This window comes from Aulonocara stuartgranti (assembly GCF_965226115.1).
Source record: "Aulonocara stuartgranti genome assembly, chromosome: 10".
NCBI classification, from domain to species: Eukaryota; Metazoa; Chordata; class Actinopteri; order Cichliformes; family Cichlidae; genus Aulonocara; species Aulonocara stuartgranti.
Genome location: NC_138946.1, coordinates 18594641 through 18616744, shown reverse-complemented (window position 1 = coordinate 18616744; position 22104 = coordinate 18594641). Strand labels below are relative to the sequence as shown.

General features: G+C 37.8%; 2 protein-coding genes across 10 annotated transcripts in view; one reads left to right on the top strand and one right to left on the bottom strand.

Annotated features, from left to right (window-relative positions):
• Window positions 1–22104, top strand: part of slc7a1a (solute carrier family 7 member 1a) — a 32036-nt gene that overhangs the window by 1031 nt on the left and 8901 nt on the right. For 2 of the 4 annotated variants that reach the window (XM_082549813.1, XM_082549810.1), the window contains exon 2: window positions 4965–5053. The exons of 1 other annotated variant lie outside the window; for it this stretch is intronic. The gene's annotated coding sequence lies outside the window, so the exon portion shown is untranslated. Of the gene's footprint in view, window positions 1–4964; window positions 5054–12251; window positions 12368–22104 lie in introns of those variants that run through there. One more of the 4 variants, XM_082549811.1, reaches the window with a different exon arrangement.
• LOC309716164 (homeodomain-interacting protein kinase 1-like) lies at window positions 278–18260 on the bottom strand. Of its 6 annotated transcripts, none has more exons than XM_082549814.1 (11): window positions 18079–18260; window positions 17328–17522; window positions 17067–17151; window positions 3239–3458; window positions 2950–3141; window positions 2662–2843; window positions 2378–2501; window positions 2143–2262; window positions 1981–2067; window positions 1646–1832; window positions 279–1432 (listed from the first exon to the last, which is right to left on the bottom strand). In XM_082549814.1, exons 3-11 carry the CDS (start codon window positions 17141–17143, stop codon window positions 1347–1349), a joined length of 1275 nt encoding a protein of 424 aa, XP_082405940.1. In that variant the 5' UTR covers window positions 17144–17151; window positions 17328–17522; window positions 18079–18260; the 3' UTR covers window positions 279–1346. The 6 variants fall into 6 exon arrangements, with proteins under 6 accessions (XP_082405945.1, XP_082405940.1, XP_082405942.1 ...); XM_082549816.1 differs by having other exon boundaries at window positions 17328–17484; XM_082549817.1 differs by having other exon boundaries at window positions 17328–17411.

Below are 22104 nucleotides of genomic sequence, written 5' to 3'. Positions count from 1 at the left end.
GCTTGAGAGTCTGGGTTGTTTCCCAGTGTCTCTCTCTCTCTCTCTCTCATACACACACACACACACACACACACACTTTTATTTTGAAGTCTACACCCCCACCCCCTTTCCCTCCCCTCACTATTTTCAGCAAAATGGCACCCACTGTCTCAAGGGTATGTATTTTATGAAAGAACCTCAAACTGACCTGTGGAAAACATTACTAACCCTGTCATCATGATGCATTAGAATAATAAAAAAAAAATGAAGCTGGTTCTTAAATTAGAGAAATCACAAGTTTATTGTTTTAATATTGTTCCACTTATTAGAAAATACAATAAAGAATAAGTACTTCATACAACAACATGTGAGTGAAAATAAAGTAATTCATTGGAAAAACAAATTTTAAATGGTCTAAGCCCCCTGACTATTGCAATGATGGCAACAGATTGCTTTTAATTATGACTTCTTCTTATAAGAGATTGGTACATATAACCTATCAGGTCTATTTTTCATGTTTTTTTTTTTTATTTCTTTTTTTTTGGTTTACTCCTGAGCAGAAATGTCTGTCTCCAGCATTTGTGCTCAGCCAGTGTCCCGTTGATCAGTCTCAATAGGGAAGATGTGATTAAAAGTGTGGATGCTGCAATCTCAAGAGTTCCATCTGGCACTCCTATGCAACCTCTCAACATAGTCTTCCCCATTGTTCATCTTTCTCTACATAATTTGCTTAGGGATTAATACAGTATTCTGATTCTTACTTTGTGGTGAGCTATAATTGTCCTACATCCAACAATGGAACCCTTTTTAAATCACAATGATCTTTCAGATTGGTCAGAGACTCTTACTCACATTGTCTAATCAGTCATTAAATTTTTTTTAAGACTCTGGTTTGATTTGGTGAGTCTTGCTAAGGACTTCACTGTGGTCCTAGACTTTGTGCAGGGGTGCAGTGTTTGGCTGGAGGGTGAGGACGGCATTGCTAACCAGTATGGGTGGTCCTAGAGTAAAGACAGTGGAGTTTAGCTGCAAGGCCAGAAGGATATTGCTGCAAGGATGGGTAGTCCTGCAGTAAAGGCAGTGATACCGCACCTGGGTGCCGTGCTGAGCTAGGGAGCAAAGTGTTTATTGTTGGGGAGGGTGTGTGGTCGTAAAGTAGAGCCAGTGGCGCACAGTTGGAGAGCGAGGATGATCGTGCTGGTGAGGACAGATGGTCCTGAAGCAACAGCAGTGGTGTAACACGGGAAGGCAAGGATGATTTTGCTGAGCAAGGTGGGTTGTTCTGGAATAAGGGCTGTAGCGCATAGATGGAGGGCGAGGATGATTTTGCAGAGGAGGACAGGTGGTCCTAGAGTGAGAATGGCGCCTCACTTGGATGCTGTGCTCAGCTCGAGGGCAAGGTTGGTTTTGCTGGGTAGCATGGCTGGTCCTGGAGGATGGTTGCTGCAGAGACCTGCACACAGGTACCACCAGTCGTTACTGACAGATGCTCATCTTCTGAAAGCAAGAGTTAACACTGCAAAACAATAAAGCCATGTACCAAATTATTGACTCACTCATCTGAATACAACATTTTCCACATAAAGCGAGATACAGAACATATGCTCACAGTGGAAATGTGTTGTATGTGGAGAACCAGTGTTTCAAAAGAGAAGTAATATCTTACTCGAAGCTGTAGGGGTACAGCGCGATACGTGGCGCAGTGTTGTGAAGTCGTGCTGCAGCACCTGACTGGGCGTCATCCGTCTTTCAGGATCAAGCTGAAGCATTCCTTTAAGCAGCTCGATAAACACCAGCAGATCACAGATTTCTGCGGATTTACTGGTATAATTTTGATGACGTGTGAACCAGAGCTGAAACATCAAAGAAAGAAAAGGCCCCTAAAAACTCTGAATTTTAAGTTGTTTCTTTTTGGGAGTTTTGTTTAAATATTTATTCTATAAATAAAATCTATATTTAGTTTTAAACATACAAAATAGAACAGTCAAGAAGGACACCTACATTTTTAAGGTCATCAAGAGAGGTCAACTTCATCATCCTTTTCTCAGTGAACTTAATCCCTGTCTCACTGACAAACTGCTCAGGTGTCTGAAAAGACAGGAAACTCATCAACACTGATAAATTGTAAATTTGTAAAGTAAAAAATTGTAAAGTACTAAGAACCTTGAGTTTCCACGTGCTGGTGGTGAAATACAACTGCGTGTCGAAATAAAAGGCAGTCTTGAGCCCACTGTCGAGGATCTTGCCTGGAGGCTGGCCCTGAGTCTCCACTATGTACCTCATCTGGAAATACAGACCAATTGGTCAAATTCAGAGTCCAACAACTTTAACATAATGTGTTGTAATCCTTTAAATAAAGCTTTAAGTTCTTCAAAGGAGAAGCGCTAGTTATACTTACCACCTCATATTCATTCTCACCAGGGTAGAGCATGGAGCCAAGGTACAGATTAGCAGCAATGCAGCCCAGAGACCATACATCTATGGCCTCTGTAAATGGAGCCCCGAGAATAATCTCTGGGGACCTGATTTAGGACAAACAGGAAAAACAGCAACTGTCAATTATTAACAACAAAAGTGACAACTGGATTAGTTATACAGCCAAGAAGCCCATCACAGAAACAGCAGGGGAGTATCCAGTATTGACCTTTAAGAGAAAAAGCCACTTTGGTTACAGCTACTAACCGGTATGAACGGGACTGAATGCAAGAGCCCATCGAGGCAGCGGAGGTTTCACATGCCAAGCTAAAGTCAATCACTTTGACCCTATAAGGTTGTTTCTGATGGTTGACAAGCATCACATTTTCCAGCTTGAGGTCTGCATGTATCAAACGTACAGACTTCAAATGATCCAGTGCTTTCGCAATCTAAAAAAAACCCCCCAAAAAAACAAAAAACCACACACCTTTGTATTAATGTAATCAGCATCCATCTGAAAAACTTTATTTATGTAGAGAATACAGTTAAACACACCTGCTGGGTGATGGCTCTAACTGAGTTTAGAGCGAGTGGTCGGAATTGTCTTTCCTTCATGAATTCATAAAGGTTCTTGTCCAAAAGCTCGAATTCGAGACATACTTTTTGCCCATCGGTAAGAACGTTGTAAAACTGAACCAAGTTATACCTTTCAGATTTGTACAACTTTAACTTCAGCAGGGCAGCCACCTGGCAACATATGAGTTTTAGCTTCAAGTAAATATTTTAGAGGAATTTCTTCAAATACTATTGTTGGATTAACTGCATCAAGCCAAGTCTTTCCTACCTCCAAGTTTGCCAGTCCATTTCTGAAGCAATCAGTCTTAACTATTTTGATGGCTACGCTCTTCATGTCATTGAGCCTAATGAATTTTCCAACCGTGCCATAGGCTCCTTCTCCCAGGGTAGTTATCATCTGGTACCGTGAAGCTCCAGTTAAGTGCCAGCCTATGGGAAGTAATCGGTTGATCTGGGCAATTTTATGGGCATCTCTGGCATCATAACACCTAAAAAGAAAAAAACGTTATAAAGGAAAAAAAATCCTAAAAAACGAACAAACAAAAATTTAAAAAGTAATTTAAAACTTCATTAAAACTTCATTTCTTACAATGTAGACACATTTTCATAATAACAGCAGGTGATATTAGAGGAAAAAGTGAAACAAAGCATTGTGATTGTAAACCGATCATCTGCTGTCATGAGCTAGTTAACCAGAAAGCAAACTAAATACTTGGCAAGTTAATGTCCTTGATTTATCTCAGTAGTTTCACCTTAAAAATTACTTTGATGAATATCGAGTGAACAAGTTCTGCATACTACAGTGCTTGGAGTTTTTTAGTACTGAAATGGAAAGGTTTGGTGAAGCTGTTTTTTTAGGTCACAAGTCAGGGGTCTGACTGGACTTCAATAAATAAGTCTTACAGTTAACGTTATTTTGACCTGTCACAAATATTGATTTGGTGATGTCTAAAGGTTCATTCTTGGAGAGTACAAAACTTCAAACATTAGCCATTTCAAATGAGAGAAGACAGTTTTTACCTATAAAACAAATTAGAGCCACAGAGCCGAGCTCATTTGGCCCAGGTGAAACTCATGCACCTAATTACCCTCCAGTTATCTCCTGCAGAATAAAGCATGGCACAAAATCCAAAAGATAGAGATCTAGTATCCATGCAACATCACAAACCACACCTTCAAAGTGTAGGGGCTCTGAAAGCGAGTCTCATACGAGATACATTTCAATCCAGCATTATGTTTCATTTTATGTTCTTATTAAAAACCTTATTAATATTATAACAGGTGCATTAAGTACTGACAGCCAAATAATTTTAAGAGCTGATTTGCACATGTAAAGTTACATTAAGGGTTGCCTTACATTAAGGGTGCAGACGCATTATAAGCCTGCATGTGGCCTGCATGCACTAGGTCAGGGGTGTCGAACTGCAGTCCTCAAGTCATTCTTTGTTGACAATAAACTTATTTGAATATTTATTAGGACTGCCACTAATGATTATTTTTATTATAGATTAATCCACTTATTTTTTTTCCATTGATTGAATGTTTTGCACAAGCCATAATCCAAAGTTGTAAAGGCCTTAGCAACTTTAGCTGACCAACATTTCCTTGATTGCCCTATTAGATTTATTACCTTATTAGATTCACAAGAACAACCAAGAAACTTGCTAACACTTAAAACACAAGCCCATAGGAGCAGTAGACAATGCATCTTTTGGAGAAATTGCAATGGGATGTTGCTACTTCCAGAGTTGGTCTGTGGCTTAGTGCTAAGAAGCCAGACAGAAAATGGGAGGGAGAGAAGTTTGTTCTTATATCATAAAATGTTAAAAACAATTAAATTTTGTTTTTAAAATCTGGAACATTCAAGTATGCTAAAGTGTACTTAGTATATCATTTAGGCAGACTTTAAGATTAAAGCCTACTGGTTACACTGTAACTAACACTATGATATTTTAAATGGAGGTTTGTTAAAGTTGCTGCTTGTGTGATTATAGATGCAGTGAGAGTCATGTTTCCCTTGCCGCCATATGTCATGACATCTTAAAACCTTCAACCTGAAAGTAGACAGAGGACGTTCAAGAAGGTGAGCTGCTGTTCTTGTTGTTATTCTACTGCTGCTTCACATAAAGAAAATACATTTTATTAGTGGACTCAATGATACTTTATGGTCAGACCTTGTCTTTGTTAGACACGGGAAGCCAAACTAGATTAATCAATAAAGTACATCTAGCAACAGTCCAAAACGGTGGCGTTAGACGCTGCTCAACTGCAGGATGAGATCCTCTCTTTTTTCAGTGACCAAGCTAGCAAACCAACTTGTAAGTCAAACATTAGCTGGGAGGGCCTGAAGTAGCTGGGGAACAGTGACCACACTGAACCTAGGTATTTAATGAATGCAAAGTTTCATCAGTAAAAGCAAACATGCTATAAGGAATATCTAACTTTTATTGGGGTGGCTGCCGCTCAGGAGAAGCAGTTCATCCTCTAATGGGAATATTGGTGGTCCGATTCTTGGCTGCTCCAGTCTGCACGCCAAAGCGTTTTAGGTAGAACGCAGTTAAGCTTATATAAGAAACAGTCCATTTACCATTTATAGAGCTATCTACACTTTGGTCAGATACATTTTTAGAAATTTCTGTTTAATTCTGGAAGGATGACAGATTTTAATATTGATAAGATGAGTCACTACTAACGAATCCAAAATAGATCCGGTCCAGATGGGGCTGATTATTTGATCCTTATCTGTTCTGCGTCCATCCTGATGTGCAGGTGGACTGTGATCTGGACCTGGTTTGCAGATCCACTACAGAGCCTATGATATCTCTAGGTTGGATCTGAGCCAGGGTCATTTTGCTATTTAAAAGTAGCCTAAACCCAGGATTGAGAAGGTCTTGAACCCGAATGTGTCGTGTGGCCTTGGTGGAGTTTCGGCAATCTAAATTAGAGTGAAAGCAGAAAGTGGCCACTAACATCTGACTGCAAACCATAAGTAGGAGTAAAGTAAAGGTGTTGTGCAGTAAGTACCATAATGGAAAACATAACACATCTTCAAACTGATTCAGATCCTGCTTTGGTTAGTATGAAGGTGTTAAGAGTTAAATACTTGTCTCCTAATTGGATACTGACTTGTCAAGTCGACATTTTATTCTTTTTTCTGCAAAAAACAAAACAAAACTCAAATAAAGTGGAATATCTATTGTTTTGCTATTACCACAATGAGTTTTTTGTATTTATGCTTATATTCTTGAGAAAAATAGAGAGGCTCATTATACAGTAACATATAATCGACAAGAGTTCATGTTATAAAGGCATTTAAAGAAAGAGTAATCTGACCTTTCAGATCTAGACCATTGCAGCTCAGACCAGCTCGAGTCAGTCTAACTTTAGCACCCCTGAATGTGGGTCACTAGTGGTGAAGTTGCTGACTGTGTTAGTCTATCTGCAACCCCTACACACTTAAATAAGTGTGTGTGTCTGTGTGTTTGTTTGTATGTGTGTGTGTGTGTGTGTGTGTGTGTGTGTGTGTGTGTAAGCTTTCCAGGATCACTGAGATTATGGAGGCTTCCGCACCATGAAGGGCTTATTCATATTTCCTCATTACTGTGTCTCTACCTGATTTGTGGCTTCTATTTATACCCATCACAGTTATGAGTAACACACTCAGACATTGTGTGTTCCTGCTTTTGGAATTGATTTGTTGCTGAAATAGGAATGCTAAGAATAAGATTCCAGGTAGAAGGTTTGTATTGAGTGGGTAGGGATTTATGAAACCTGTAACTTTTCGTTCTTCGTAATAACCAGAATACTTTTTATGCTTTAACTCTGAATATTTTAGAGTTCCACTTTTTCCTGGAGTAATCTACAGAGTAATAATCTGCTATGAGTGGAATTAAGTTCATTGTAAAATGTTGATGAAAGAGATCTTTTGGTCAATGTAACATAACCTAACAGTTAAACATATGCTCTTGAAGTTCTCGACGATATGTTACTGCATATGATCTTGGTGGTGAGTTCACTCACTTTACATTGTGTCAAGTGTATTTCTTTCTTGGCATATATTTATATTTGTCACAGTCTCTGCTGCGCTCTTGGCCAGGTTTATATATAAAAATCAATATATATCACAAGTATACACAAATATAGTACTTTGAAATATAAAGTTACATTTTTGCTTATTAGGTCAAAAGTGCAGTCGTGCTTTTCTGGGTTTTTTTTCATCTTTGGCAACAAAAACTCTGCAACTATAAGTTGACTAGCCAATCACAATGAAATAAGTCACGCTTTACACTGAAACAGTATCACTTTCAGAGTTCTGTAGCTTTTTATTGACCACCACCAGTCATAAAAGTGATTCCAGAGATGTCAATAAATACAGCCTTCTTTTTATTTCCTTTTAATTTTGTGCAAAAACAGCATGAACTATTCCTGACCTGACCTAAAAAACATTAGTATTTTTTACCTGCGTCAGGAAAGAGGAGAAAGAGTAGAAGTATTATTAGTTATTACCAGCCAGCCTGGCATGTTGCCAGCCTCTTTTTTTCTTTCTCGCAAGTATAGTTTCACTTTAGTTTGACTTTAAAACAATATGTCCACCAAAACAACCTGTTTAAGGAGTTACTACCTGATGCCCAGGTGCTGCCCATTTCCTTCTTTTACTTATTAACAGTTGACTTGCTTCTGATATTTTTCCAACTTGTTTGAACATAAAATCATTCAGCTGCTACTGAAAAACCACAATTCCCACACCCTAATTTTCCAGGAGTAAGTCATTTCAATTCACTTAATATCTCTGATGTTGCTTTGTCAATTTCTATTACTTATAATAGCAATAACATTCTGAATTTTTAATGCAGGATAAGAACTTTAGAGTTTATCATAATGCAGAGACCTACTCGTCTCTGCATTATGAGTACTTACTTTGATATTGTATGTGCCCTCTGTTAGGAAAGTATGGGGAGTAGGACTGTTAAGAAAATGGGGGAACTGTCATGATCCCTGCATTTTGGACCCCACGTTTGACATTGTGAGGTAATGTTTCCTTTGTATTTTTAAAAGGGCAAAATATTTCAAAAGAAAAGTTTTGTTTCTTTTGTAATATTGCTTCCCTTGTGGCCTTAGATATATTTAGTTCATCATTTTCAACTAAGTATTGGTCCCTTTATAGTTAATATATAGTGTACTATTTGTTGAATGGCTGCTTTCATTTAATTCCCTGTGTTTACAAGTTTAAAAGCTTTGTCTATTTTCTGTGGCTCTTTTCGATTATCTTCTTAAGACTTATTGTATTCCTCTGAGTCTTTGGTTCGTCTTAGTTGTAGTTACTGTTTACACTGGGTTAGTACCCTGTTGTGTTCCTTGGTGTACTGATCTGCATTGCCCTGCATCTTTATGCGTTCCTCTGTCTTGTCTTTCTCTCCACCCTTATGCCAAGTTAACCTTTGCTTCCATTCAGTTGTGTCTTTCTGTTTTATTTTCTGTTGTTCTCTGTGTCTTCTGTTTTGTTTACTTCACCAGCCTGATAATGTCTATAGTAACAACATTTTTATACCTTTTACTTTTTACATTAAAGCAGATTTTTTTGTTTGAGTCATTCCTGTTTCCTGAGTCCTGCATTTGGGTCCGCCCTCTCACATGGTAAAATCCATGCTGGCTATTTTTCATCTTCTTTTCTTTTTCTTTCTTTTTTTTTACAAGTGTTTAGATTAACTTCAAGTTTGACTTACTTACATAACATTCTGTTGCTTTTGGCTTAAATTGATCTGAAAAACTAATATACTAGAAATTTGATTTGACTCAAATAAGAGGCCTAGATTTTTGGTAATGCTGACAAGTGTTGTGGAAACATTTTATGTCTTTATGAAACATTTGGATCTGACACAGTGGCTAACTGTTACTGATACTGTATTACTCATCTTGTTCTTTGTTTGTCCATAGAGGTGGTGCCACCTATCAATACACATTGTTCAGTTACAACTGACAAGGTTTACGGGTTCAAGGTGACCCTGTGGGGCATACCACCTCTATCTTGGTTAGCCAATAAGAAACACAACATGTTACCGTGTGGAACTGAAGATGATACCAAGATATTGCTGCAAATATAAGTAATCAGATAACACAGGTAAAATAAAATCAACACATAATTTTCAGAACTTCTCTGAGTTGCTTTGTCACAGGGTGGCCGGGTACTTATTCTAGCTCTTAAAACATTCATGTGTGATGTATGCATAACTACAACTTGAATCACAACTATAGTCTGTTGTAGTACCTGCTCATCCCTAAGGTTACATTCTTGCCCTCATCTCAGCCCAGAGGCCCTAGATGTAGAGGACAAATTTATATCAAACCACAAGCTCGATGTTTTTAATGGATCTCTTTTGTTCACACTTTTAAAATTTCACCCTCACCTTTTAACCTCCCTCAGTAATCATTGTGTGTCGCTAAACTGAAATGGAGAAAGCATAACACCAACTCCTGCTAATTAGTTCATTTAGTTCAGGAATGGAGAAAGTTGAAAGGCAAATGAACACTAATTAAAAATGAGACAGCCTTCTCTACTTTATATGGATTTATAAAATAAACTACCAAAAAGCAGTTAAAGCTGCAAGATAAATAAGTATAATTCTTTTATATCATGTCATTTGTTCTCCAAGGAAGAAGTTTAAACCAGAAAATGACTGGTGCAGGGACTTGCACCGATATATTTCTACTTTAAGGAAATATAACACTGGGTACAAAACGTTAATCATTATCCTGCGGTCAGAATAGTTTCTCAGCTTAAGTTTTGCTTGTGCTATAGATATGTCAACCCAGTTTTTAAAGAGATACTATCTGCTGTTGCTCATTTATTTCTTTTACTTATTAACAGTTGGTTTGCTACTTGGTATTTTTTGCAGCTGGTAGTAAACTGAAAAATCATTCAGTTGTTACTGAGAACGCTTTTTGTGCGCTTTTAAAGCATTAGATTTAAAGTTAAAATAATATTGTTGTAAATCCATCCATACTGACATGAGGTTTTGTGTTTTTACTTTGCTGTTCATTCACCTCAAAACGACGCCTCTGTTATACCACATGCTGACAATATTTCAAATGCACAGCCTAATAATGCATAGACATTCATGTTTGTGTTATTGACACAAACATGAATGATCAGCATCGTTTATTGACCTGACTAACCTTTTTCATGTTTGTTTCATTTCATTTCCACTTTATTTGTCAGGGGCCATGTACAAACAAAAGCAAAACTTTAATCTCCTAAGAGAAAAGGTTGTACCAGATTTAGCTACTAGCTTTACTATCTGCAGCCTGTGGGCAGCACAAATAGAAGAACTTTGAATAATATCTTTGGCTTAATAAACCAAGTCTCTTGGGTTTTTTTAGCAGGATGCTTCAGCCCTGTGCACATCACAATTCATCCTGCTGCTTCTATTGGCAGTCACATCATTAATACACACTCGCAGCTGGCAGCCGTAAATGCACATGCCATAGCATTGCTTCCATAATAAGCAGACAACCAGAAGAGGATGGATGAAGGAGATGGATAGATGAATGTGTGGCCTCTTTTACATGTTTTCTAGCAAAGTCTAACTTGCCCATCTTTAGGCTAATGTCTAATTATGACCTTCTCCCTTGCCCACACAGGTCTTTCAACTTTTAGCATATCAGAAATTCCAGTGAACAGCTGCCAAATACAAGTCCAACTATTTCCTTATTATTGCAATGAAATATCGAGAGAATAAGCCTCACACAGCCAACCACTAATCAGTCAATTACCTTTGATCCTCTGGAAACAGCAAATCATCCATAAAATGGCTATAATTTACTCGTTATATGTTTTTTTAAAATGTATGTTTCTTATCTTTTTGACTTGGAAGTTAACTGGAGCAGTTGTGCCCTCCAAAATTGCAGACTACCAATTTCCAGACACGTGAATTTCTGGTTATTGATTTCAACAGTTCTCAGGTGTGTGACTTAATCATCTAGTGTAGTTTAAGCCAGAAGGTTATAGCATCATAGTAATGGCTGATAGTAATGAGCAGGCGGGGCTGCGTGTTTGCACCTCTATCTCCTCCTCCATCTCCATGCGTTAAATAGAGTAACCCCGAAACTCCTCACTGCATCCAAAGATCAAACTTTCACCATTGTGGGAGACTGTGTTGTGGGGTTCTACAGCTTCATCTTATTAGGCTTTGCAGGGAAGCATCCAATACCTTAGATACATTTTGCCCAGCTGCTGCATTAAGGTAAAATACTACTGTTGTAATGTTATCATTTCTGTGTCACAAATGCAGGAAAGTGATCAAGTACTACCGAACTGATAACTTAGTAGTACTGTACCCCAGCTTGGAATGATTTTCTGGGGGAGAAATGTGTTTTCCTACATAAAATTAGGAGCACCCAGTGGTCTCTCTACAACCATTTAGAATTTCCTTTTTCCTGCACTTGTATCCTACTGAAAGAAGTTTGTTTTAATGCAACACTACAATAATGAGCTACTTAAAGCACATGGTCAGTAGCCAAAACTATTAAAAATGAATAATAAATCCTGGAAACTGCTAGATCTGAATCTATCGGAGCTGCAATTGAACTTATCCAACAATGGCCTGTAATGTATGTAGGGAAAAGGGTGGCCATAAGACTTGAAGTACTGTTTTGTACTGTAAAACCACAGGTGGTGGTGAAAGCAAAGGCACTGCAATGAGAATGAGAAAAATACCTCATCCTAAGGTGTTAAATCCCATCCCATTTAAGTCAATATGAAAACTTTCTGAAACTTTAAGGCTGTCATGTCAACAAGGAAATCCAATCTCTCACATGCACAGTACTGTTTGCTATCACTGCAGTGAGTTCGTTTTATATTTACACTTGTTTCCTCTAGAAAAGGGCATATGTTCATTATCTAGATAGCTTCAGCTCAGACCAGCATGAGCTCACATTTTCCCTAAACAATGTGTAGCTTCTGTTTATACCATCACAGTTAAGATGAAGCAAGTTGCAACTGGATTTTGACTTTGACTTATCAAAGCAGTGTGAAAAATATAAGCAAGTCCAGCTTTAGTAAATATGTGTATAAATGGTTATTAAGATATCGAGTACCACCAGAGGCGGGCGATGGTGATACCGATAATGACGTATCACAATAATGGAAAAACAGAACACACACACACATATATAAATAAATAAATACATACATTTATTATATGCCTGTGTGCGCATGTGCATGTTTGAGTTTGTGTGTCTGTGTGGGTGTGTAGGTCATTCACTGTCCCTTAGGTGGTGGCATGTTGACATATATCAGGCAGCCAGTCATGCCCTGTGTCCTTCTCCTGGGAATATACTTTTATTTTGAAATGTTGCTTAGCTCGTGGAAATTTGGAATTACAGAAGTGAAGTGGTTTAAGTAAGTGTTCCTTACTTCATTGAATGACTTCCAATCTAGGAGGAAATGTGTCTTTGTTTCAAACTGACCAGTCAAACACTGATCGCATGTTCTGTGTCCTTGCGTTAAGAGCTGTCTCTACTTTCTATCTCTGACTGTTTTTCTTACATACATTTATTTGCATTTTGTTATAATTAGCTGGCTGATGTTTGGAAAGCAGTGTTTTTGTGAGATCAGTCAGGCTCATTCTTTGGGTTTAGAGGGCTTTAGAATGAAGTGTGTCTTAGGAGCTGGACTTATGGTGATCAAAAATGTTTTACTTTATTTAATTCAGTCTAATTATCAGTGGGTGTCTTCCTAATTCTGCTGGACAGGCATCACTTAGTGCTTTTCTGTGTATGCATAAAATGTATCTGTAGAATTCTGCATTTAGTGATTATGTTGGGTGTTTATTTGAACAGATTATAGCTCTGATGGCTGAGTGAACCCTGTACTTCAAACGGTACAGTGCACACCATAACATTATCAAATGTTTCAAGGCAGATTTTCATTGGAATTTGCTCTAATTTAAATGAGAGCTTTCTCTTTTTGCTTTATTCCCTCTCTCACACACACACAGCTAACCAAGTCTTCACTCTAAAGTTTCTTGTGCTATCTAGAGAGACTATAAAAACAAAAACTATATTGTTTTTAATAAAATTAGATGTGGAAAAGATGACTTTAACTTTAACTTTTCTACTTTGACTCTATTTTTAAACTGAGGTTCTTATGTTGTTGTAGCCAGCTGTGAGGTCCGTTTTAAAATGCGGACAGTGACCAGTTCAATCGTTCACAGTTAGCCGTCTGTTTTTTTATATTGTCTTTATTTTAGTATAACTAGTTTAGCTTAGTATACAGATACAGCCACTCAATATTGCTGCTTTCAGTCCGATGATTTTCTCAGTATTATTTTTATAAAGGTCTTTGCCTTATAATTGTTTTGTACCTTAGGGTGGAATGTTTCTTCAAGTTCTGTTTTAACCTTGCAACCATCCAAATCCAAGTGTATTCCACCTGTGTTAACTTGATAGGTGTGTGTAGGTGTGTAACTCTTATCAGCTGTTTAGGCTGTTTATGAGGGCTGGGCTGGGTCTTTGAAAATGTGAGCAAACAAACAAAGCAACCTCATGGTGCCTTCCTGAAAGCGGGGCATTAGAAGACTGGCAAAAAATGGAGTCTATACTACTATGTGAATTCCATATATTTAAGATTTTCCCACTTGATAGTGAGCTTTTGTTCTTTCTGTTGAAACCTTCAATTTGTTTCAAGGAGAGCAGCACATGCTCTCACAGTTACCACAAGAGTAAAAAAAACCTGACTATCTGATGTCGGGGGTTTCATGAACGCTGCGCTGAAAACTGTTTCTGTGACTGACCTTCTCTGACCTTAATACACTAAACAGGCATGTTCTGGTTTGTCAGATCATTGCAAGTTGAAATGACTTCTGCATCGTTTTGGGTTACACTCTGGTATAAATCTACCATGATGTTACAAAGTTTGCAAATGTATTAACAACAGTAACGAACTCTGGACTGCATACTTTTAAAACGGGATTTTTACAGTAATGTAAGTAATCTAAAAATCGTTTTTGATTAATTTTATTGAAGGACAAAACACATAATTGGCATTGAATAAGAAGGCTTCACAGACAGGCAGAGCTGGGGGGAGGGTGGGGGGCTGCTTGTCTGTTTCACATCATTAAGTGGTGACGATATGCAAATGAAGCACGGCAGCTTAACAACAAGCACTAAAATGAGAAAAGCAAAAATCCCTCCCTATAGTTCGGGAAAATACAAAGAAGGTGACTGTTTTTATAACAGTGTTCTATAAATACTTTCTATCAATGATTCCTGGAACACCGTTTACAAGTTTTAAAATCACAACCAGCACTGACAGGATATTTGCGTGGGGTTTGGAAGTTGCTGCCCTTCAGAGAGCTGTTTGATGAATCACCTAATGTGTGACAAAGGAATCTGCTGTGATGCTAATGTCGGTCTGCCCTCTGCCTACCTGTCTGTAAAAGTTGTTAAAATTACCGCAGTGATTTATCAGAAATCTGCAGAGTGTGGAAGGAGAATTAAAAGAAAAACAGGTGGTTAACAGCGAGCAATTTACTGCATTTAAAAATGATGCAATGGCCTGCATTTGTATAGCGCTTTTCTAGTCCATAGGACCCCAAAGCGCTTTACACTACATTCAGTCATTCACCCATTCACACTACATTCAGTCATTCACCCATTCACACACTGGCAATGGCAAGCTACATTGTAGCCACAGCTGCCCTGGGGCGCACTGACAGAGGCGAGGCTGCCGGACACAGGCGCCACCAGGCCCTCTGACCACCACCAGTAGGCAAACATGGGGTTAGTATCTTGCCCAAGGATATTTGACATGCAGCCAGGATGCAGCCTGGGATCGAACCACCGACCTTCTGATTAGTGGCTGACCTGCTCTGCCACCTGAGCTACAGCAATCCATATATTATAAGACTACATAACTAGCTAATATATGTAATTATTATTGTACCACATCTAAAATACGCTCTTCTCTGACAGGACCAACCAGTAATCAGTTTGCATTTATATTTTGCATTGATACATGTGTAGAAAGCTGGAAGTGAATCAACTTCCATTAGTGCCCCCTGGTGGATGTACAAGACATTACCACTGGTTTTCATAAATGCTGCTTGGGACAGGTCATGGTCCTGTCAGGAATGAGGCGGGCATTTGAAGTGGCTGTATCTGTTACTAATACCACATCCAACTTTCATTTGTAGCTTTTATCTTAATTTCTTCTCCTACAATAATTTTATTATTTCCACGTGTTAGGTATTGTGTTGTTTGTTGTACCCTCTGTTTGTTAGGAGGTTCTCAAATATATTTTACCTTCACGATCTGTACCGAAATAACTTGTAAAATGAATAAAACCTCTTAAATTAACTCAATCTTAAATAGGTACTTATTTTGTTAAATCTAACTGAAAGTTAACAGGTTACATTTTTTCAAGAAAGGATTTCTTTGACATTACTTCTGTTGTTGCAGGACAGGTTAAATATTTTCCCTGTGGGATACTGGTAAAACAGTACTGAGTATTTTCCTGGGTATCTGAGATATGCATCAACAAGTTCACTTCTGAATGATTAAAAAAAAAACACACACACACTCATAAACAAAAGGAAGGTTTTGGAGTGGTCTAGTCAAATTCTTACATCACAATGAGATGCTATGGTGAGACCTTAAACAGGCTGTTTATACAGGAAAAGCCTCCATCATAGCTAACTCAAAATCAATTCTGCAAAGACGAGTGGCCGAAATTCCTCGACAGTGAAGTTATTATTATTTCACGTTAGAGCAGTTGATAGTTGATTGCAATTCCTGTTGCCAAGTGTGGAGCAACCAGTTAGTTTTTTACAATTACTGTTTTACAGGAAGCAAATTCTGGATATTTTTGGCTCTTAATAAATTAAATAATCTTTTAAAAACTGCAATTTGCATTTATTTTGGGGTTTTTTTTGTCATATAATAATAAAATTTGTTTGATGGTCTGAGAAATCAGAAAAGGGCCAATACTTTGTCATAGCACTGTCCATGTGTACACACATACAAAGGTACCCTGTACTTGTACAAAGTGATCTCAAACCTTTCTTTTTTGCATTGAATCATCAAAAAAGGATTAAAAAAAAAAAAAACCTTCACCACCTTGCACTACATTTAACAAACTTAAACATTAAAAAAAAATATTTAAAAAACCTGTCTTTTTTGTACCTGATGTGCTTGTGACAAAAAAGCGCATCAGGTACCACTAAGAATGTTCATTTATTCACCATTATTGTTTAAGGGAGCCACATATTTCTATTCTTTAGTAATACTAGGATTTTGATGATGGAGCCGAACTTAAAATCTGGAGCTTCAGCAGGAGGGAGAGACAACCCCGATCGTGGTTCTTCACGCAGCCTGTTTTACATGCAGCCAAATCCACTTGTTCAGCGAGCTGATTGGTTATCAGACTTTTAGACAGAATAGACAGAATGTCTACAGAAATTTTGACACCTGGAAAAGCTATATTTTCCCCGCTGTGCGCGCACACAGAGACATTTTCAAGTTACTTCCTTCGATCAGCCCTATTATATATAATTATCGAAATGTTTGTCTAAAATGCACTCGTTAATGTTACTTTGTAATGGTGCTAGATTAATGTCCCAATATAACATCCAAAAACCTGACGTTAATACTGCCCACAGCCTCACACAGCCTGGTGCGCATTTACGCACATGGCCTAAAACCCCTGTCTTAATTGAACTGCGGATAACTCGAGATGTGACGTTAAATAATTTTTTCTGTCTTTCCACACATACAGGCCAGCTGGTAGACACTGACTTCAGGTTTAAATAGTGAAATAGTATTTTTTTTAAACAAACTTTTCCTCCTCCTTGTATATAAATGATTCTATTAACAGCTATCACGAAAAACTTCCTCCAGCCATGTGCGCATTTTTGCGATTGCAGCAAACGGAATGCCGATGCGGTAAAAATACAGGGTCAGACATCGTGTTAACAATGAACTATTAAAATGTCAATAGAGAAGAGAGGCGAGCATCAGGGAAGCTGAAGGAACTGCCCGTGAGATGCTTTTTTAACGGAGGAGACAAACAGAGGAGGGAGGGAGAGAGATGGCACGCTTACCTTCTTGAAGAAGGTTGTTGCCCGTTGTTGGCAGGTGGTGGTCCAGGGAAACCCCGCTCAGTTGGCAGCTCAGCCATTGCCTTTACTGTAGAGTAAATTTAGAGTAAATTATTTGATCCTCTTCAGTACACTGAAACATACACACTTGTCATGGAGTTTGCAACAGCTAGTTGATAACTCCAGTGGTATGGAAAAAAGTAGGTTCTTAAATTTGCTCTCAAAAACTTACTGAAGCTACAGATGTCAGTTTAGAAAATTTACCTTGTTTGTCTCCAGTCCTCCCAAACACTTCTTCCAGAGCTGCCTTTCTAGTTCTAATCAAACCTGCCGCTTTAGCAGATTCAGCTGATGGAGAAAGGCGTGCGAGATTTCAGAAGAGGGACCCTGTCTTTTACGCAGCTCCATGCGCCGCCCCTGTCTACGTTTGTGCGAAATAAAGCTTCTTCATTGGCGCAACTGTGCACAATTAGCATACATGTCAATAAATGAAGGCTGATATTGTTTCATGCAAACATTTGCATGGTTAAAATACAGTCAAACAACTAGTTGTAGCTAGTTTTATACATGTAGTTAGCAGCCTGTGCGCTTAAGATGTTATCGCTAACGGCTATGGAAAACAACAGCAGACCTGCTGCAGTCTAACCTTTGCAAAGCTAATGCTACTAAATTTAATACCAACACAGTCCCATAGTTAATGCTACGCTTTTTTTCCTCTACCACCTCTGTGTTAGCCCTCATCAAGCTGACAGCATTAACTTTATCCAGCATTGCTAGCGTTAGCTATTTCCACAGTGACATGCTACGTTCAGACAGAAATGTCTTTATTTTATCAGATAAAAGTTTCAAATTCATTAACAGAAGCCAGCACAGGAAACATTAGGCCTGTTGTTAATTCTTACCCACACTTATAGTTAGCTAGTAGTTTTAAAACAGAATAGCACAAAGTGTCCAATTTCGACCTTTGTAATATTTAAATCTAGTCTGGAATGTCTGGTCCCATATCTACACTTACATTTCTTCCTCCAATGAAATGAAGAAAACAGGAAAACAGATGACTAAATCAATAATCCATCCTCTTCCATGCTAATGCCCTTCACACTGGACTGAATGGATTCAGCACCTGTGCTCAGCCATTCACTGTACTGTACAGATGAATAGAAGCTGTCATTGTCAAAAATAAACCTATTTAGTTAAATCCTGTATTATTATTATCATCATCATCATCATCATCATCATTATTATTATTATTATTATTATTATTATTATTATTATTATTATTATTATTATTATTATTGACCTGACAAAGTGTGTCACTGATACAGTTTTTTTCTGTCTGTTTTTGTTACTTTGTTTAAAGGTGACTTGTGATTTAATTATCTCAGTTTACTTGGACTTCTTTATGGTAAAGCCAGTATGACTAAATTCAGCCACCAGTCTTCCTCAAAGTTGTGAGAGAGGTGTTGATTTTTATAAAAAGTGTGTTAAGTGTCCTTTGTTTCTCTTAGCAGTTTCTCTGCTTTTGGACTCTTTAGCTTGTCGTGCTTTTTAATATATCGATTTGCCGAAACAAAACCAAAAAACACAGCACATCATTTTCTGCACTTTTCTCTGTTACTCTGTCAATGGGTGTCAGGGTACTCATTCTAGCTGTTTAAACATTCACACGTGTTGTCCGTGTTGTCCTGACCTGATCAAAGTCTAGAGAACTTAGATGTAGAGGGTAAATTTCCATCAGACCACAAAGCTTTTTATTAAACTTCAGCCCATCTTTGTCTCTACCACTGACTTTACTGCAAATAAATTCAGTGATGCTCTTGTCAGTAAGTCTTTTCCTCTTACAACAGCCCTGCCGAATCCCAGTGAACTCCCAACCTCTTTCAATAATCATTGTCATGTAGCTGAACTGAAATGCAATGTTAAAACTCACTCTCTTCCCTGCACGACTAATTATCTAGATTACTTAACCCTTTATTGGGCAATTTTCAGCCTAAAAACACTATCCCTCTTATCTTGATCACTTAATGTTTTTGGAATTGAATTGTAATCAGAGATTATCTGAAAACATAGTAATCCTCACTCACTGCCAACTAAAAACACTGCCAGTTTCAAACCATTAATCATTCATAGACATCATGTCAGCAAGGTTGTTTTTTTTTTGGGGGGGGGGGGGGGGGGGGGGGTTAAACAGATACCAGTTGACTCTTTTACTTATAAACAGTTCTTCGCTTCTGGTATTCTTCCAGCTGTTTTTGGACATAGAATCATTCATCTGCTACTGAGAAAGCTCAATTAGCGTTCCCAGGGGCCGTTTTGATTGTTTTCAATGATCGACAGAGGTGTCTGCTCAGTGTTTGTGCTTTTATATTTGATTACTGCCTTGGATACTTTTGCTCACTGTTTTCTCATGCTCTGTCTATTAAGGTTAACGCACCCCACTTGCCCATTTTGTTTGTGGTGTTCCTGAATACTTTATTTTTTATGTATTCATTTATGTATTATTTCATTAAAGGCAATTTTCAGGCCTACCAATCACATTAAGCTCTTTTAAAGCTTCAGTTAAGTAATTTTAACCCCACACCCGAGATATCAAATTTGACAGATTTTTAAGTGTCCAGGACCCTCTTAGGGACACTCCCAATAGGGGCTAAAAATCTGGGACTCTCCACCAATTGCTCTTAGAGCTGAAAAAGCTCCTCGGATGAGAAGTGAAACAGCTTCAAAAAACGTAAAGAAGTCCAGACGCGTTTCTTTCCAAACTCAGTCACCTCAAGGAACTTTATATTGTAAGGTAAAGACTCTACAATAACAACTAAGGCTATTTATGGAATGACTATTAAGTCTTCTTTAAGCCAGCCATTTTCCAAATGTCCAGAAGTGTCATATTTATGGTCTAACTTCATTGGTTGAAAGGGCTTACACCCCTTTTCTGTTCAGTTCCTCCCTTCCACTTCTTTAACATATTATCCAAAGTACCCTGCCAAATACTTTTTAATGTGTCTTACAAGGGACCATGCTTTATATTGCATACTGTTGTAAATGTAATATGCAAGTACAATGCTGCTGTTATATTAGTCTATGTACAAGAGTTCTTCTGGTAGAAATGCATTTATTAAGTCATCCGAAGTCTGCAGGAATTAAGTCTGCACATGTGTGCATGTGTGCCCACTGCTTGGAATAGCCAAGCCATGTGATTCTTCTAGATTCTATTTCAGATCGCCTACTGTCCAAAGCCCCACAGTCTTCACAGCAGCTTAAAGAAAAGTTAACAAATGCACAGTTTAATCCTTCTGTCGTCGCTTATCATTTCATCAGGAGTTGTTAGGTCGAGCGCTGAAGTGTACCTGTAGGTGTGTTTGAGTAAGTACTCTGTTCTGTCTTTTTCTGCCTTCACAACGAACAGGTTACTTTGACATAAGGTTCAGAAGGCGTATTTTAGTTTGTTTTGAATGATCAGATTTCATTCAATTTGAACAAAATCTGACAAAATGTAGATTTTTCGACAGAAAGTTGTGACCCCAGACTGACCCGTATACTCAAGTCAGTCAGGGGTTGTGTGATATATATAGGTCACTTTCATTGGTTTGTTTGTTTGTTTTTTCTGCAAGGATTTTATGACTGCACCAGAACATTTTTTAAAATCTTTACACTAAATTGGATTTTTATTACAAATTTGTATTTATGAGCTTCTGAGATCATAGACAGATGCAGCATGTGTAATGCTGTGATAATCAAAGCAGTATGCAGTATTAGTGCTTCTGGTTTAGTCCAGATTTAATAGATTATTTGTACAATGGTTGTTCTTAAGATGAATAAAGCATATCATTTCTCAACTTTTACTTGCGCATTGTTACTTTTCTGCATGTCTATACACGTTAACCATTCACTTTCATTTGCTGAATGAGTGAAATAATATAGGGTTAATACATGGCATGCATTAAGGAGAAATGGCAACCTGAAGTCACATTTTACTTTGAAAAAATGCTAGTTTTTTATGTCATGCAGTATATGAATCAGATATATCAATTCTGTAACTGAAGGCTGGAACTAACACTTATCTTCGCTTTTGATTATATTCTCTATCAACTGTTTGGTCTGTAAATGTCAGAATCTACCAGGAAAATATTAACATTTGATTTTCTCATTTAACTAATAAAGGACCAATTGGTGTGCATCTAATCAAAAGGCATATGTTCATTATCTAGGCCTTTAATAGTGGAAAATAGAAGAGGCAGTCACCTGTGAAAATCTAATGAATGGCCATCGAGCTTACCGTTGAACGTGTATCATCATTTATAATCACTGACAACATGCAAACTATAGTGACCTCTACACTGCTGCAGACTTCTGTAGCAGTTTCAGTTTGATAATGGTGGACAGCTTGATGCAACAAGGAATAGAATCATTTCATTGTGCCAGCACATTACTAAAATTTCCCCATTTGTTTAATGTAAATATGAGTTATTGTATTTTCTTGCCTTTTTTCAAAGATTCTATGTTTGTTTGTTTTTTCTTTGTTTTGTTTTTTAGTTCAGTGACATGAAAATATCTGTACAGTGTTTTTTGTCCTGAGCAGTTATTTTCATTTATTCCCTAAAATGTGGCTGGTTGCATGTGATATTATATTTGTATTTACATATGCTATATTTTACAGCGTCGTCTAAGTCGGCTTTAGATATATGTGTGTAATTTTGCTTGGTTTGGATACAAGCTCATTTATTAGACATCTTTATACAGTGTAATTCATAATTAACGTGTGATGTGCTAGGCTGGAAAATTGAATGTGAGCCTGATTATTCTCAGAGGTAAGTGCGACGACAGTGTTCTCACATCAGCTTGTCCTTGGGTGGAAGTTTCCATGAGCTGCGGCAAAACTGTTGCACTGTCCGCATGACCTCTCGTGTTCATATCCTTAGGTCACTGTAATCTGACAAGGTGTCTGGATACTTGTCAGGCTGCTACTCCCTGTTACTTGTGTTTATCTTGTGCAAATGACTTAGCTGTATGATCCAAACATGGGATAAACAGTAACAATCCTGGC

Bases quoted from the DNA above. Each gene is read 5' to 3' on its own strand.
- LOC309716164 (XM_082549814.1), bottom strand. From the start codon at position 17,143: ATGGCTGAGCTGCCAACTGAGCGGGGTTTCCCTGGACCACCACCTGCC. The intron at 3,142-3,238 runs GTAGGAAAGACT...ATATGTTGCCAG, and splicing joins ATGGACTGGCAAACTTGGAG to GTGGCTGCCCTGCTGAAGTT. The intron at 1,833-1,980 runs GTAGGTGTCCTT...TTGATGTTTCAG, and splicing joins CTCTTGATGACCTTAAAAAT to CTCTGGTTCACACGTCATCA.